Source organism: Haliotis rufescens, unplaced genomic scaffold (assembly GCF_023055435.1).
Source record: "Haliotis rufescens isolate VD_foot unplaced genomic scaffold, xgHalRufe1.0.p SCAF_19, whole genome shotgun sequence".
In the NCBI taxonomy this organism is placed as follows: Eukaryota; Metazoa; Mollusca; class Gastropoda; order Lepetellida; family Haliotidae; genus Haliotis; species Haliotis rufescens.
The window spans coordinates 14204000-14221406 of record NW_025963879.1 but is presented as its reverse complement, the minus strand read 5'-3'; the positions used below and the strand labels follow the sequence as shown (position 1 = coordinate 14221406).

At 39.5% G+C, this 17407-nt stretch overlaps 1 protein-coding gene across 1 annotated transcript; it reads left to right on the top strand.

Annotated features, from left to right (window-relative positions):
* Positions 1–351: 351 nt before the first annotated feature.
* On the top strand, positions 352–17336 carry LOC124148285 (charged multivesicular body protein 1a-like). The gene is made up of 8 exons (XM_046519304.2): positions 352–502; positions 2794–2813; positions 7535–7612; positions 9177–9323; positions 10145–10213; positions 11400–11459; positions 13017–13210; positions 16251–17336. The coding sequence occupies exons 1-8, from the start codon at positions 496–498 to the stop codon at positions 16270–16272; spliced, it is 597 nt and encodes a 198-aa protein (XP_046375260.1). The 5' UTR covers positions 352–495; the 3' UTR covers positions 16273–17336.
* The last annotated feature ends 71 nt before the right edge of the window (positions 17337–17407 follow it).

The following is a 17407-nucleotide window of genomic DNA, read 5'->3' as shown; positions in this document are numbered from 1 at the left end:
ATCAGCCGATTGTTTAAATTGGTTAAATCGGGGATCTTTGTAAGCTTAGTTAAATGGAGCGGCAAATAGGCTGACGTTCCCAATTAAAGACAATAAATTACTCAACATGTTTTGAAATGCCCCCCCATGAGGAGCCTGCAAGGGACAAAGAAATTATTGTTAAGAAACTAAACCTCTCTGTTTGCGGTTACTGTGACATATGAGTGCATGTGATATTTAAACGAAGGAATGATAAGAAAGAACCAGGGAAAAATATGATTAAGATAGAACACGTGTTAAAATGAAAACAAAGCCGCGTGCATTTGTTTATCCAGGGGAGGTAACTCTAAATAACGATTAAATCTACTTCCGTGTTTTTGACGTCATAACCTGTGATAGTTACTCACGAAGTTATAAGTGTTACCAGTATTTAATTGGATTTCTGTGTCGTGCTCTCCGTTTTATACTTGTTTATTGATTTATATATCGCACAGGAAAGACAAAAAACAACACAAAATGGATGGTAAGTTCGTTTAACGACTACACAAAGTTGATCATGTCGGTTTTGGGGTGTCAACTGTCATTCTTTCACTATTTCAGTTTTGAGTATTTCACAATCTGTAAGTACATGATATGTACCGTCCTTTTAGTTTTTTAATAATTTGGGACGTTGACGCGTATTGAACACATTCATATGTAGTTTAGCAGTTAATTATAACAGTCTGGTCTACACATGTTCCACTTTGTAGATCTGTGTATGTTTGTAAACACTTGAAGTAATTGGTGTTTTTAAAGAGACACTGGGGCAATGTTTGCTTGAGGGCCAATAATATGAAGAACTACAGACAAATGGAAAAGGTTGTGTTCAGTTTATGTAGGAAATGAAGCAACATATCCTTGAGGGTAAATATGAAATGAATAGTTTGAAATATTTGGTACACATGCATTATACCTAAAATTGGACATCAACATGGAAAAAGTACTTGAAAATAGAAGTTCATGAAAACATAGCCTATTAAGAACTATTGTATTGTACAGTGAAGACTCGTTAAGATGGAACCCTAACCTACCGGAGGTTACTGCTGGGAAGGCATGTACAAAGTGACAATAATCCCTACACAAACAGTTGACGTCCTTTTTACGTTAGTTCCACATTGACAAGGCAAAATAATGACAGATCTACCATCATCACAATCATGATACACCAATATTTTCATCATTTATCATCCCATTCAGAGTCATAACTCATTCAACAAACATTTTGTTTATGTTTTCTTTACAAGATGCTAATAAATGAAATAAGATCGAAGACAAGCAGATACGTACCATCATTAAATACATCATGAATAAATATACATTATCTCAAGCTATCAGCCTCCCGGCCTTCATCAGGCATCCCCTTATGGTTAAGTTCTCTATGGGAATGAACACAGATGAAGGAAGATACATGATGAATGTCTTACACTTTGTCCTTGAAAACTTATAATTTTGATAGAAACAAATAACTCCATTTAAATTTGCTACGAGCCCCAGTGAGATGGGAGATTCTGAACCTGAGGAAAATCTTGACTTGCTTCATTTAGGGCTTATGCATTACAGTAAGGGCTGGGCGGAAGGGAAAATAATATGTTTCAGGGACTGTGAGACAGGCTACATGGATGTTCACATATTGGGTATTGACATGCGGAAAATGTTGCATTTAGCAAATGTTCATTGCACAGTTCATTTTAATTTTATGTTTCAGTAAATAAACTTTGAATGATAATGTATAAATTGACATTTTGAAGATACATTCAGATCTCAATTGGTTTATTTAAAATCTGGATCTGTCACTTCTGATAAACGTTTCATAAACATTATGAAAACATTATCATAAACTTTACCTTCAGTTGTCATGGTTATGGAGAGTTGGTAAGGATTACTTTTGCTGTTATTGAATATTAGTAATAATCAAGAATGATCAGTTACAAATCAAATTATGTACATCTGGAATAAGTATTGCCAGTGTAAATGTTTTCCGCCCTGTGAAATTGAGCACATGCAAGTGCAACAAAGTTTCAGTGATTCGAAAAATGCAAGTTTCATTTTTAAGGTCCAGATGATTACATTTATATATCAGGGTTAGGTTAGGGAACATTTCCACATAGAAATTTATACTGGACCTAAACACTTAGAGAAATGGGGAACAAAATCCCCGGTCGTGGAAAAGTTTTCTCGTAAAAACTGTTCCATGTAATAATTCTACCCAGGAAAATAGTACGAAGGAACATCTACACTACAGGAACAGATTCCCTTAAGCCTGTATGAATATTCTCACCTGACATGATGTTGGTGGAACTGGAAGAGGTACTTTTGAGTTCTGCCCAAGATTTCTGCTCAGCCTCTCTGCTGTCCTCCTAAATACCATGAACTACAGACTCATCCTTTGTACTGCAGGGTTTAGTCCCTGGTTACCTAAGTCCACGTCCCCAACATGTGTGACTGAGACAAGGATTACCCAACAGGCAACACCCCACAAATTTGGACTACACTAATTGCCATGTCGGTCTTAGGCAGTGGTTAGTTGGACATTGGACATATTGTCTGCAGGCAGTCAACCGGGCGTAATTGTCCATCAACTGACCGCCGTGACCTGCTGACCCACTGAAGCTTTGGAGACAGTTGAGAATCCGAGATGTTTAATCATGTTAATTGGAGGAAGTGGGGTCATTTTTATGTGGGTTTAATTTTCAACCATGGTTATAGCTTAGGGTAAAGGAGTAGTATTCATTGTTAATTCAATATTTTGTAAAATTGTCAACTTTTATTTTTCAGATATGATGTTTCAGTTGAAGGTGAGTTTTTTTTAATTATAGCTATAAAAAAACATATTCATACTGAATCCCCTAGAGGGGGGTGCACATTATACTTTGGGTGTGCACTATACTCAAGAAATCAAGAAAACCCATGCTTGCTTTCACAGGCGACTATGCTTGTCGTAAGAGGAGACTAACAGGATTGGGTAGGTCAGCATTGCTGACTTGGTTGTTGCATGTCATCGTATCCTAATTGCATGGATCGATGCTCATGATATCAATCGCTGGATTGTCTGGTCCAGACTTGATTATTTACAGACCACAGCATATAGCTGGAATATATCTGGAGTGCAGCGTTAAACAACAAATAAACACACAAACAAACAAGAAAATATGGTACTCATGGTATATCCTTGAGGACAATATTGACATGTGTACAGTTTTCATTCTGCTCTGTCTGTCATGATTTAATCAATGTGGGATATTTAAGCTTTATACATTATGCATTGATTAGCAGGCAAGCACTTGTTTGGTTCACGACCATATGTCACAAGCTTGTCATCAGCGTGGGTGAACAGCTGGTGAAATTGCAGACTTAATCTTTACCTTTCCCAAATATTTGTATGTTATTCCCCTGGGCAAAACTGATTCCCCTAAGTCAAAATACCATGACATATCTACAAGATACCACATACACACATTACACATAAATTCATGAATATATATGTTTAGGCAGTGTTTAAAATACCCGCCTGCCCAACAGACCAAGACGGTCAGTTTTGCTGACAGATGGTCAGTTTTGTATCGTTGCACGCCTGATGGTCGGGCTGTTATTGTATTCCCTAAATTACCTAAGCATTCTAGTTTTAATTCAGTATAAGAGGTGAATTAACTGTCATCATTAAACATGCTATTCAGTCAATTCTGCATATGTTGTTATCATGTTTCTGTCCTCATTTTCTATTGGCCAAATGCTCGAAATTATCCAATCAGAATGCACTTAGGTATTGTTTTAGGCTTGTATTGTTTATAACACTAACAGTGTAGGTTGTACTGTGTGTTTTATAGAAATGTGATGCCTATTGTGTGTATAGAGCTGTGTGTATTTTGATAAAATGGGGATGTCCTAGCAATGGGCATGTGTTCTATATAGGCTGGTTATCGGTCTTTGCTGTTCTATAATGAAGGATCTGAATTTTCAGATATGGATGAATCAGACATGGAATTTGATGAATATTTCAATGATTTAAAGTTACCAAGTTGACAATCCACCAGTTTATTATTTTCTGAGATCTGACATTAAACAGTCCTATTCTTATTTTTACCCTTTTCTTACTTGATTTTGTTTGTCTTGAAAATATTGAAATGACACCATTTTTACCTGGTCTGGTCACTTTGTAAAGTTGTCAGTCCTGTTGTTTGACTGAAATTTTTGAGAATTTTATACAGTGGTTTAGGTAAATAAAAGCTAACCTTCTTCCCATGTGTTTCATCAAATGTCGTTGTTAGTTCAAGATAAAAATCAAAGAGGACTTTGAACTTCCCAAATACCTGTATTGACCAATACAAGTACTGAAACAGACTGTGTGTTGAGCAGGTGGTTGCAAATGGTGGAACATTTCAGTTTTATTAGAGGGAGCATGTATTTTTGTGCGACCTTGTCTATGGTGCTGCAGTTTGCTGTGCAGAGTTGCTGTCCTTAAAAGTGCCAGAAACCTGTTCCATTTCTAGGTTGTCAACACCATACCCATGCTCGTGGGTTTCACCAAAGTAGTAAACGTCTGAGACCTGCATCACTTCAGGCTTTCATCTTGCATCCAGCTTTTAGTGATGCAGCTGAAATACTGTTCAAAATGGAGTTAATCTAATTCACTCACTCACCCTGTCTTTTAAAAGCATGATTATTTCTCCCTATTGACCTTTTTCACACTTTCGCCATCTTGGATCGAAAACGAGGCTTGGAGAGCATAGCTCCATGCAGTGAGAGTCGCATCAGCTCATAGGGAATAGACAGCATGTTGTGCATTTCACTGATGGACATTTCAAACAAACAAAAAATGGTATCCTCTGTATATAATACAGAAGATATTTCACATTAAATCATGAGGTCCAACTAAAATATGCCTGTTATACACTGGAATTAGCATTTTGCTGTCAGGATCCTGGAAGTGAATCGAAAGGTGCATTTCGAGATACGTATTTCAGAAATAGATTGTTTTATCATAACCTCGTCGGCATATATATATAGGTAAAATGTGACAGTACATTCAATGACAGAAGTTTTCTATCGTAAATAAACCGCATAACATGAAACACGTCAGTGTACTTTTGCAAAATTGCTCAGTCAATGCGTGGCTTGGCGAACTCTAGATCAAGATTGAGATCATGTTTATTTCACGTTTCATAGTGGTGCTTGCTGCACAACGCACTATTGTTTTGCCATGAGTCCAGTTGACAAAAGACACTTTTTCTGCTATGATTTTCATTTTAACATATTACAATGTTAATTATGAAAATAATTCGTGTGTCAAAATAAATATTCAGAAGGGGCGATAACCCTATTCAGTGTGTACAATGACAGATGATACTTTACTTGTTCTTCAAACATCACTTACTTAACTGATTATTACCGATTGAGATTGCACCGTGCACTACAAAAGTAATAATGTGTGAACTGTTTAAAATAAGTTAAAAGGAAACTAAAAATTGATAAATATAAATAATGCATGAAATTGAAGAAATATAAGAATTGATACAACTACCAACTTCTTGAACACCCTCACCTAATCCTGTATGATGAAAGGTAATTGTATATCAAAAGGAAGCTACTAATACATTTATCCTGAATAGAACAGATAAAATAAAAGATAAAAAGGAATCAACTTCAATTGGTAATCAAGCCAAGATAAAATATATGTATCGGTACAAATTATGTTGATGGAACAATCTGGATTTCTCATATTTGACAAAGAAAAACAAACCAAAATGTTCATATCTTTATTTCTCACAATATAAGTTTTCAAAACTTAACATGGACTGGGTGTCTTTGTCAGTCAAAAGCACCTAATTAAATTCCAGGAGAAAATACAAACTGTTAAAGAGTTATCAGTTTCTGTAAATTATATAAAGATCACATGTAGATTGAACATTTACTGGACATTATTAGTTGGGTTTTGGTTCATTTCATGACATGATTAAATTGGTACAGTAAAGTAAATATCATTTTGGTAGAAATATTAATTGTTACCAAAATTGCAGATCAAACTGTACTTTACTTTAAATATTTACACACCCTTTATGTAATAATTCAGTTGAAATATTACACCTCATGCTATCTAATCTGTCAACATTGACAATCAAAATAACAACTGTTCACAATCCCAACAGCACAAGTAGATCTAGAGGTCTAATATTTTATTGGAATGCATTTGAGTCCATTACAATTTACATCAAATACACAACTGATGCAAACTTCTGATTTGTTACGAGTGTAAATTCTCAGTAGGTTACAATTTGATACATTATATCAACATATCAATTTAGTTAGTTTCTGACATATATCTAGATATGGTCAAAAGGTCAATATTTCGACTTCAAATACAACCCGCAAAGTTATTTAAACTCACAATAAATAGTTTGGCTTAATGGTGTGTAAACAATGAATTATTTTTTACAAGATTTCAGTAGAATTTGTATTAAGTCTGTTCAGCTACCATAAACTGCACTAGGTGGTCATGGATATTTTAAATTGAAATCACAACAGAACGGCCAGACTCAAATTTATATCGGTAAGGAGACCAGATAACAGTAGAATAGTTTGTCAATAAGAATAATGTTCAATACTTACGATAAATGTACCGGGATGGTTAAATTGTCACAGTTTGTCCCGATTGCATGCCTTGTTGACATCTCCATGTGTTTCATGCGCTATCCAGCCTTCACCTTCTGCTCTCCAAGCCTCGCTTTCAAACCGGAAGTAGCGAAGTGTGAAAAAGGTCAATATTCACACTGGTAACAATCTTTCTGGGAAGGTGAGACTCTTTAGCTATTTGGTTTGAGGAGTCTAAACCAAGGACTAGTCGGCTCGGAGTCTGAGTGGGGTATTCATGTTAAACTGCGGCATGGTACCTCAGTGAGCTAGCACTGTAAATTGGGATCTCTCCTAGGGCTGGGATGAGTCCAAATTTACAACCCGGGTACCCACCTCCCTATTGCCCGACCCTACCCGGGTACCCGCTGTAGGTCTCAGGAGGAAGGTACAAACTGTCCAGTTGAGAAAAGTTTGACCGTAGCCCTGGCAAAATGTGTTTAGATACACGTATAAAACGATCTGGTGCATCACTTAAGTTGACTGAAGTTGTTTTTTTTTTCAAACATATAAAAGTCAGAAGGAATGGGCGTAGTAGTCAGGAAGAACTGCGAACATTAGTGACTTGTAGTTTAAACATAGAGTCCTAGATATTTTTTGTCTTTAAACAATATATCACGTGACTAACCACGGGTCCGGGTAGTCATGTGGGTACCTGGGTCCTAATCAATACCCATCCGACCCGAGTACCCGAGTTAAACGTGTATGCACAATACTATATAAGTGTAATAATCTTAGACGTGGCGTTAAACCAAATTTCACCTCCACTCACGTTATTTGCATCTTTACAGCATTACGCAGCAAGTTGTGAAAAAGCTGAACTTTGTTCCATAGTAATGTTGAGTGAATATGCTGTTACAATCACCATGGTAACATGATTCCCGTGTTTCAGTTTACTACCAAGCAACTCGAGAGGTTGGCTAAGAAGGCTGAGAAAGATCAGAAAATCCAACAGAATAAAGTCAAAAAGGTAAATATCAATATTGGCAGTGTGTTTCAATTGTTATTAAAGTTTGTGAAATACTGTATTAGCTGTGAGTACTTGCAATACACAATGAGATTTATTGACCAAGACAGCCCATAGAGACTTCTCTCGTTACATCTGTCAGTGTGAGTGTTAGTGAAAAATTGATTGACCCGAAACTTGGTTTCTTCATGAACATAATAAGTGGTGTATGCTTGAAAATAATATAAATCTGAAATCAATTAATTTCAAGGTTGTTTTGATAAATATTGATCCAGATTTCTATATGATTAGTGGTGTTTCTTCCTTGCCTAGCATTACACTACATTTTTCGTGAAGATCCGGGGTAGAACAGGGCTTCAGCAACCCATGCTTGCCGTTAAAGGCGACTATGCTTGTCGTAAGAGGCGATTAACGGGATCGGGTGGTCAGACTCGCTGACTTGGTTGATGCATGTCATCGATCTCAACTGCGTGGATTGATGCTCATGAAGACAATCACCTGATTGTCTGGTCCAGTCTCGATTATTTTACAGACAGCCGTCATATAGCTGGATTATTGCTGAGTGCAGCTTTAAACCACAAACAAACAAACAAACCACATTTTTCAAATTTGGGATTGAGAAAATAGAGAAACTTCACTCATATTAAAAAGTGAAGAGGATACCCGGGTTCCAGTCCTATTTAACAACATGTTTCAACCAATCATATTGCAGTTCGCACTTCCCTCCATTTAACAATTGGCCACAGAGTGCTGTTTTCAATTTTCCAATCTCATTAAAATCAGACCTTAGTTCTCGCTACCGCTAAACAAAGATCTGAAGACATCCCATTAGGAGTAACGTCAGAATGACCTTTCTTCCGAACAATCAGAGCGTCGCTTACCAGATAATGAAAGTGACAGTCGGATGTGATTTCTAATCATACAACCTCGAAAACTTTAACACAGGGTATTCCGAACGATAGTTACGGGTTTAACAACTGAATCCATACAATCTAGACCATCTATTAGCCATTCCAGATTGTGCTTTTGTTCAGGTTTCAAATTTGTAATCGAGAATTTGTCAAAATATGTTTCAAAGCGTAGTCCCCAATTTGAAATTTGTGCTGTAAAGCACGAGAAAGCTGCCTTCTGATTGGTCATTCCATTGGTCAGTCAAAGTTCGCGCAAGGTCGGTCTGATGTGACCCGTAATGGGATGTCCTCAGATCTTTGTTTAGCGGTAGCGAGAACTAAGATCTGATTTTAATGAGATTGTCAATTTTCTAAATATGTCTTATTGAATATTAGACTGTCCTTGGCAATGAGTTGATAAGAAGATTCAAGTTCTATCTTCACTGTACTAAGTGCACTGGGTGATGGGATAATTGACCCCCACCCAAGATAAATGAATATTAATAGGTGGTTAGAATAGGGAACCTGGCAGACAATGTGGGTTGTTGCTCATGCTATCAACCTCTGGTTTACCTGTGCCAGACTTGATTATTTCTAGGTAAAATGTATATAGCTGAAATATAGCTGACTGAGGTGTAAACACATTCACTAACTCACTGTCGTGTCATGTTGTCTAGGCCCTGCAGCAGAAGAATGTAGAGGGTGCTAAGATCTACGCAGAGAACGCCATCAGGAAGAAGAACGAGGGACTCAACTATCTGCGCTTTGCTGCTCGTGTCGATGCTGTGGCAGCCCGGGTGCAGACGGCTCTCACAATGAAAGAGGTCGGGAAGTGTTTCATGTGGATAAAAACATTACTCTGATACATTACCACTCCGAATCAAGATCTGATGAAACCATCCAATCTTAAGGAAGGACGCATGGGTTCTTGAGCCGGTTCGGTAGTCAGTTTTCTAAAATATTGTGGTGTCAATTTATTGATTTGATTTTTAAAAAAGAAGACCTACAGAGAACACAAATATTCTTTGGATTGTCCTCGCTTTAGGGTATTTGATGCTCCAATATGACAGTGAATATAATAAACACAACAATATTATAGAGTGGCTTTCATCGTTTACATTTGGAACAAGGCGATTTATTTCGTTTTCGAGATACAGAAATCCAACATTCAGATCTGAATTCTTAACTAATTCATACTGATTGACTAATTAGAAAGTTCAGTGGACGCAACCTACTGTGAAAGTGTCCTCGTATCTTGCAAAGAGGTGTTGTATCGGAGTAACAGATCAGAGTTTAGTGAGACTGTGTATGACATGACCTTTGCCCTTTTCCTTGGCTTTAGATCAGCCTAAAACATGTCATTATGTCTCCTCAATATACATTTTAAGTTGCAAATTTAACTACAAAGTGTGAGACATTCTTTACTTCCTTACTTGGTGTACCAGATGCAGTATTAAAGACTTTCAAAATACCTCTCTCTGATTATCATAATTCATTGGGAAATTTATGATGTGGAAATAAATAATATTGCGTTATGTTTCGCTGTTCTCTGATTATAGATGACTTTTTTCCAGTGTGCTTTAAGTACCATGATGGATAATAATGTTTCTTTTTGTGATCCTGTGCGTGTGGTTGTGTTTGTCAGGTGACTAAGAACATTGCAGGCGTGTCCAAGGCCCTGGATAAAGCCATGCAGTCGATGGACTTGTCCAAGGTGAGTGACACCAGCAGGTAGCAGACGACACTGAAATTCATTGAGCAGAGCTAGTTGCATCCTTTAAGCTTGTCAGAACCCATGATTGCATGTTTGAATCCCAGATTGGCCCTGATTTTGTTTCGCTGTTTGTCAGTTCCATGTCTGTTGGTTTCACCAAAGTGGTCAAAAGTCTAAGACTTGCTTCACTTCGTGACATCCTCTCACTACACACTGACATGCTGTGATGTAGCTGAATACTGTTCAAAGCAGCGAAACGCCAAACTTACAATAGGTATAACTTGATATTGTTCTACCTCTAAGAATCTTGCAATTCCATTGGTTAATCTGTACCATGTAATGAAACAATATATTTCAATGTAGACCCCAAAATCATGTGACTGACACTTTTTTGACTTGTCACATGATCAGTATTGACTCGTCTGCTAGAAAACAAGATGGCGTCTGGTTCACGTTTCACGGTTCGCATCTCAGTTCCTGTAATAAAACTGAGGACAGTTTAGACGCTCCATAAACTTTAAATTGAATTTTATAATAACAAGATGAATAATTACTCTTGATGAAGTCAATGTGCAATAAAATGGACCCTCAGGCCAACTCCTTCGGTGGTCTCTCACCCTCAGACCCCACCCCTTCTGGAGTCTGACGGCTGCAGTGGTCCTCAGGTTCTTGTCATGAGGGGCGGTTGGGTAGCCTAGTGGTTAAAGCTTTCGCTCATCACGCCGAAGACCCTGGTTCGATTCCTGACATGGGTACAATGTGTGAAGCCCTTTTCTGGTGTCCCCTGCCGTGATATTGCCGGAATATTGCTGAAAGCGGCGTAAAATCAAACTCACTCACTCACTCACCTTGTCACAAGTAATAATTTGTACACTGTTATTGTGGAACCTAGCTTGTATGATGAAAATAGTTGGGGTCTTCGTTTCAGTTGACAGTAAGTCGTTGTGAATATATTTGTTGATGGATATACTTTCCCAGGGTCAAGATGTGTTTGTATGTAACCATGGTAACGATTGCAGTGTTGATGTTGAGAATTCATGGTACAGATGAAGATTGTCACATGGGTGTTTTCAGCAACTATTGTTTATAGAATCATGCTGTGATGTTCAGAACTTGCGTTACCATGGTAATGTGGTAGAATATTATTTTATATAATAGAATTAGATATAATTTTTTGTGTCACCAGGTGGAGCAGATTATGGAGAAGTTCGAAAAGCAGTTTGAGGATTTGGATGTCAGAAGCGCGGTAAGTCAACCCAGAGTTATCTCCCTTAGAACACTGACCGCCACCTATGCTATCTCCATATGGATGCGATGACAGATAGCTTATGACTCAAGAGGACTGGTGGTAGTCTGGGTCTGTGACCAATCTCATCATAAGATCTGAGGACACTGACATAGAAGGTTGAGTCAGGTGAACCCTGATCAAACTTTGAGCGCCCAGGCTAAGTGATGGATGCATGGGTTCTTGAGCCAGTCAGATGTCAGCTTTCTCTCTTTACCACCTTGATACATAAATTTTAATCTTAACTAAAGAAACAACCCACCTGACACGAACATTTCTTCCATGGTCCTCCCTTGGCCCTCAAGAAATGACAGGTATAAAATATCTAGAAAAACATATTGTTGTGACCTTTATGAGTTACTTTTGGAACAGGCCAATTAGTTCCTTTTTGAGTTACAGAAATCAGATATGCTGGTCTAAATGTTTTGTTCATTCATTCCAAGAATTTAGAAGCCTTGACGCTGACTGACTGATTAGAACGTTCAGCTGATCTGACCTGTGGAGATGGTATCGTCAGGCCTTCATGCAAAAAAGTAAAAAAATCAGAATTGATTGAGATTGGCTCTGTGACTTCATGTTATTACTTGTCCGTGAAGAGATCACCCGTTTAATAAACATACAGCTGTATTACACAAACGTGTCCTTATGTACTCCTGGCACACGTTCCACGAACAAATATTGAAAGCTTTCAACATCCCTTGGCTTATTCAACGACATAGCGTGGGGAGATGACAGATCACTGAGAGGAGCTCATGCACACTCGATGACCCCAGCAACCTTGTTGCTAGACTGACGTCACAAAGCATTGTTTCGCCGATGGATCTTGCAACAAAATTCCACAAATTATGTCATCGGGTACTGTGACGTGATTGTAAACTTTGAGGTGCAAGGCCCTGTTCCACAAGGCGATCGTATTGTGGCGCAATGACAGTCGTTGGTCTAAGTTAAAGTATGTGAGTTGCGATAACCTTAGCGCAACAATAATTTTGTGGAACGGACGCCTGAATTTTAAAGGTGCACCGTTGTATGGTATTAAATTCATACGTTTCAACTTTTGACGTGTTTGAAGTATTATTTTGTTAAAGTCAATTGGATTATGCCGTGGATCGTGGATCGTGTAGGTGTCAGCCTATTCATACTCAACAGTATAATTCTAAGACATTATAAATGTCAAGTAATAAATAAAATACTAAACTCTCTCCTGTGTAAAACCAATTTTATGAAACTAGTGAATAGTTGTGGTATCTGACGAGCGAAAGCTCGTCAGATACCAGAACTATTCACTCGTTTCATGAATTTGGTATAACACGGGAGCTCGTTTAGTATTCTATATTTATCATACCCTTACAGTGCGGAGTGTTACTCATAATATCAATCACTGGTTGCTCTGTCCACGACTCTTTTGTGTCATGTTGTGGTTGGAATATTGCTGACTGCAAAGTCACACAACTCACTCATTTTATGGGAATATTGCAATAACCCAGTTAACATCAACATTTTGCTTTTCCCTTCACCCAGACTCTGGAGAACTCGATGGGCAATGCGATGACCTTGTCAACTCCCGAGGACCAGGTCACATCTCTCATCCAGCAGGTGGCCGAGGAAAACGGTCTCGAGATGGTCGACCAGCTGAAGGACCTCAACCCAACCACAGCTTCCGTCAAGTCCGGGGCCTCTGTGGAACAGAGCAAAGAGGACGATCTCTCACGAAGGTTGGTCAAGATGACCTTGAACATTTGACATTATAATGACCTTGTATATATTGAAAGGAAGACCTGTTACTGACTCTTCATCAATCCTGTGGTTCCAGGTCAGAATAAGTCCTTGGTAGCCGACTGACATGATTGGGTGGTCAGGCTCTGTGACTGGGGTGATAGTGTGTCTTCATGTCCCTATGGTGTGGATCGGTGCTTGCAGTTACTGGCTCTGTGACTGGGGTGATAGCGTGTCTTCATGCCCCTATGGTGTGGATCGGTGCTTCCAGTTACTGGCTCTGTGACTTGGGGGATAGCGTGTCTTCATGCCCCTATGATGTGTATCGCTGCTTCCAGTTACTGACTCTGTGACTGGGGGGATAGCGTGTCTTCATGCCCCTATGGTGTGGATCGCTGCTTCCAGTTACTGACTCTGTGACTGGGGGGATAGCGTGTCTTCATGCCCCTATGGTGTGGATCGCTGCTTCCAGTTACTGGCTCTGTGACTTGGGGGATAGCGTGTCTTCATGCCCCTATGGTGTGGATCGCTGCTTCCAGTTACTGGCTCTGTGACTTGGGGGATAGCGTGTCTTCATGTCCCTATGATGTGGATCGCTGCTTCCAGTTACTGGCTCTGTGACTTGGGGGATAGCGTGTCTTCATGTCCCTATGATGTGGATCGCTGCTTCCAGTTACTGGCTCTGTGACTTGGGGGATAGCGTGTCTTCATGCCCCTATGGTGTGGATCGGTGCTTCCAGTTACTGGCTCTGTGACTGGGGTGATAGCGTGTCTTCATGCCCCTATGGTGTGGATCGGTGCTTCCAGTTACTGGCTCTGTGACTTGGGGGATAGCGTGTCTTCATGCCCCTATGGTGTGTATCGCTGCTTCCAGTTACTGACTCTGTGACTGGGGTGATAGCGTGTCTTCATGCCCCTATGGTGTGGATTGGTGCTTCCAGTTACTGGCTCTGTGACTTGGGGGATAGCGTGTCTTCATGTCCCTATGATGTGTATCGCTGCTTCCAGTTACTGACTCTGTGACTGGGGTGATAGCATGTCTTCATGCCCCTATGGTGTGGATTGGTGCTTCCAGTTACTGGCTCTGTGACTTGGGGGATAGCGTGTCTTCATGTCCCTATGATGTGTATCGCTGCTTCCAGTTACTGGCTCTGTGACTTGGGGGATAGCGTGTCTTCATGTCCCTATGATGTGGATCGCTGCTTCCAGTTACTGGCTCTGTGACTTGGGGGATAGCGTGTCTTCATGCCCCTATGGTGTGGATCGGTGCTTCCAGTTACTGGCTCTGTGACTGGGGTGATAGCGTGTCTTCATGCCCCTATGGTGTGGATCGGTGCTTCCAGTTACTGGCTCTGTGACTTGGGGGATAGCGTGTCTTCATGTCCCTATGATGTGGATCGCTGCTTCCAGTTACTGGCTCTGTGACTTGGGGGATAGCGTGTCTTCATGCCCCTATGGTGTGGATCGCTGCTTCCAGTTACTGGCTCTGTGACTGGGGTGATAGCGTGTCTTCATGCCCCTATGGTGTGGATCGGTGCTTCCAGTTACTGGCTCTGTGACTTGGGGGATAGCGTGTCTTCATGTCCCTATGATGTGTATCGCTGCTTCCAGTTACTGGCTCTGTGACTTGGGGGATAGCGTGTCTTCATGTCCCTATGATGTGGATCGCTGCTTCCAGTTACTGACTCTGTGACTGGGGTGATAGCGTGTCTTCATGCCCCTATGGTGTGGATCGGTGCTTCCAGTTACTGGCTCTGTGACTGGGGTGATAGCGTGTCTTCATGCCCCTATGATGTGTATCGCTGCTTCCAGTTACTGGCTCTGTGACTTGGGGGATAGCGTGTCTTCATGCCCCTATGGTGTGTATCGCTGCTTCCAGTTACTGGCTCTGTGACTTGGGGGATAGCGTGTCTTCATGCCCCTATGATGTGTATCGCTGCTTCCAGTTACTGGCTCTGTGACTGGGGTGAATCTTAGTGCCAAAATCAGTTGTGACAAGAAGTCACTGACGGTACCGAGATGGGTGTCTTTAAATCTACAGCTGTGACCTCCGTGACCAACAGCTAATGCGATGCAACACATTTACACATAACATTAAACACTGGTAAGACTCAGCCACTTGGTTGATTGCTTTTCATCATATCCAAAAGGCCAGTGTGTGTGTGTGTATGTGTGTATGTGTGTATGTGTGTGTATATATGTGTGTGTTTGTACTCATAATATCAAGCACTGGTTTCATGTTTTCAGATTGCCATGAAATAGGTAGAATATTGCTGACACACACTCTCATTCACTCACTGAAACATGTACAAGGATCTTGTTAAAGACATGACCATGAATAATTCCACCAATGATGTTACAAATTTTTATTGTTTATGGAGTGTGCACACTCTATGTTAATCGACTATCCAATTTATAAAGTTAATACCTCCATAAACACAAATCATATTGAAATCAGTCTTTATAATTAAACAAGACAACAATAACAACTTCACAGACTACTTACATATCATTTACACACAAAACTGTAGACAATGATAGGAAATCAGTGACATCGTCCAGCACAATAATGTAACACGACTTCATTGTAAGTCTGCTAGTGGGTGTGGCCTAACGTTTTTTAGGTCTATTGAAACATAAATGCACAAACAAAATGCTTGATTAGTCAATCATATTCCAAGGAATCACACGGACCCGTGAAGATCGGGGGTAGAATGGGTCTTCAGCAACCCATGCTTGCCGTAAAAGGCGACTATTCTTGTCATAAAAGGCGACTAACGGGATCGGGTGGTCAGGCTCACTGACTTGGTTGATAGATGTAATCGATCCCAATTGCGTGGATCGATGTTCATGCTGTCAATCACTGGATTGTCTGGTCCAGACTCGATTATTTACAGACTGCCGTCACAGCTGGAATATTGCTGAGTGTGGCGTTAAACAACAAACCAACCAAGGAATCACATGCCATTTATTTATTATAACATATAAGAAGCTTTCGCTTGATTCAAGTTCATTACTGTTCACTATTTCTACTTCCAGGTTGCAGGCACTGCGGAACTGATCGTGTTACTCTACTGTGTATATATAGAAGTCCATGTTTTGTCCTCGTCTTCTCAGCAATGTCACCATCATAACTGCAATGTGGTTTATCTCGTCAACAATCAACTTCTCATGGCAGTTTTCTTTAGCAGAGCTGTGTCTAGATTACTTGATAGGGAATCTTGCATGATTCAAATATCATTAATGTCTTTCCCAGTGCATACTTTCATGTTTGGGGTAAACTTGTAAAAACGTGAAGTGTATATCCACTATATATTTGAAATGATGAATATTTGTTGTGTTGAAGATAGTATATACATGGTATATGTATTATATTTTTTGTTTAATTTCCAACTTTTATGTATAAAGAGTATGTTGTTTATGATGTTACTATTAAAGCCTTTCACTGACAAATGGCTAGATGACCTCTCTGTGCCTGGTACACATTGTTTTCGGAGAAATATTTCATGTTTTAAACTATGCTGAAGAAATGAACTTTCTTTTTGAAATTATGCACATATTAGACAGTTTTATTGCTAATCATTGAATATTTGCAGTATTTTCCTTTGTATTGTGATACTGTCACTTAATGACAATAAATGGTCCCTAGTTTGGAGTAGGGGCAGTTATCTCCCTTTTACCGTGCATTTCATCCATGAATATTTATCAAGTTACTTTTACTGTGAACGCAATCATGTTTGAACATTATTCTTGTTGCCATTGCTTACACATTTTCTTTGGAGTTTTTTCTTTATATTTTCAGTCAATATATAAGTGAAATCTCAAGATGTCAAGTTCTGTGTTACTTCAGTGTAGTAAAATTAATTTTCATTATTATGCCTAGCGTTTTCCTCAGTTCTGTGGGGAGTTGATCATACATGTTCCTCTCTGCAAACATCAGTACACCAACACATGGTTCAAGGCACTTTTAGGGGACAGATTTATGATGTTTGTTAGTTTATACCAGTAGAAATAACAATGTCATGGTTTGGCAAAAATATTCTCTTGTGCTGCCTTTGTATATGGATGTTAAAACCCCATGCCTAACTGTAGGATTTACTCGTTTTGTGCACCATATCTGATAATTCACTAACAGAAAAACGTCCATGTTAATTTTCCCGTGCCATTGGAGTGGCAGTTGCAGTAAAAGGCTATCT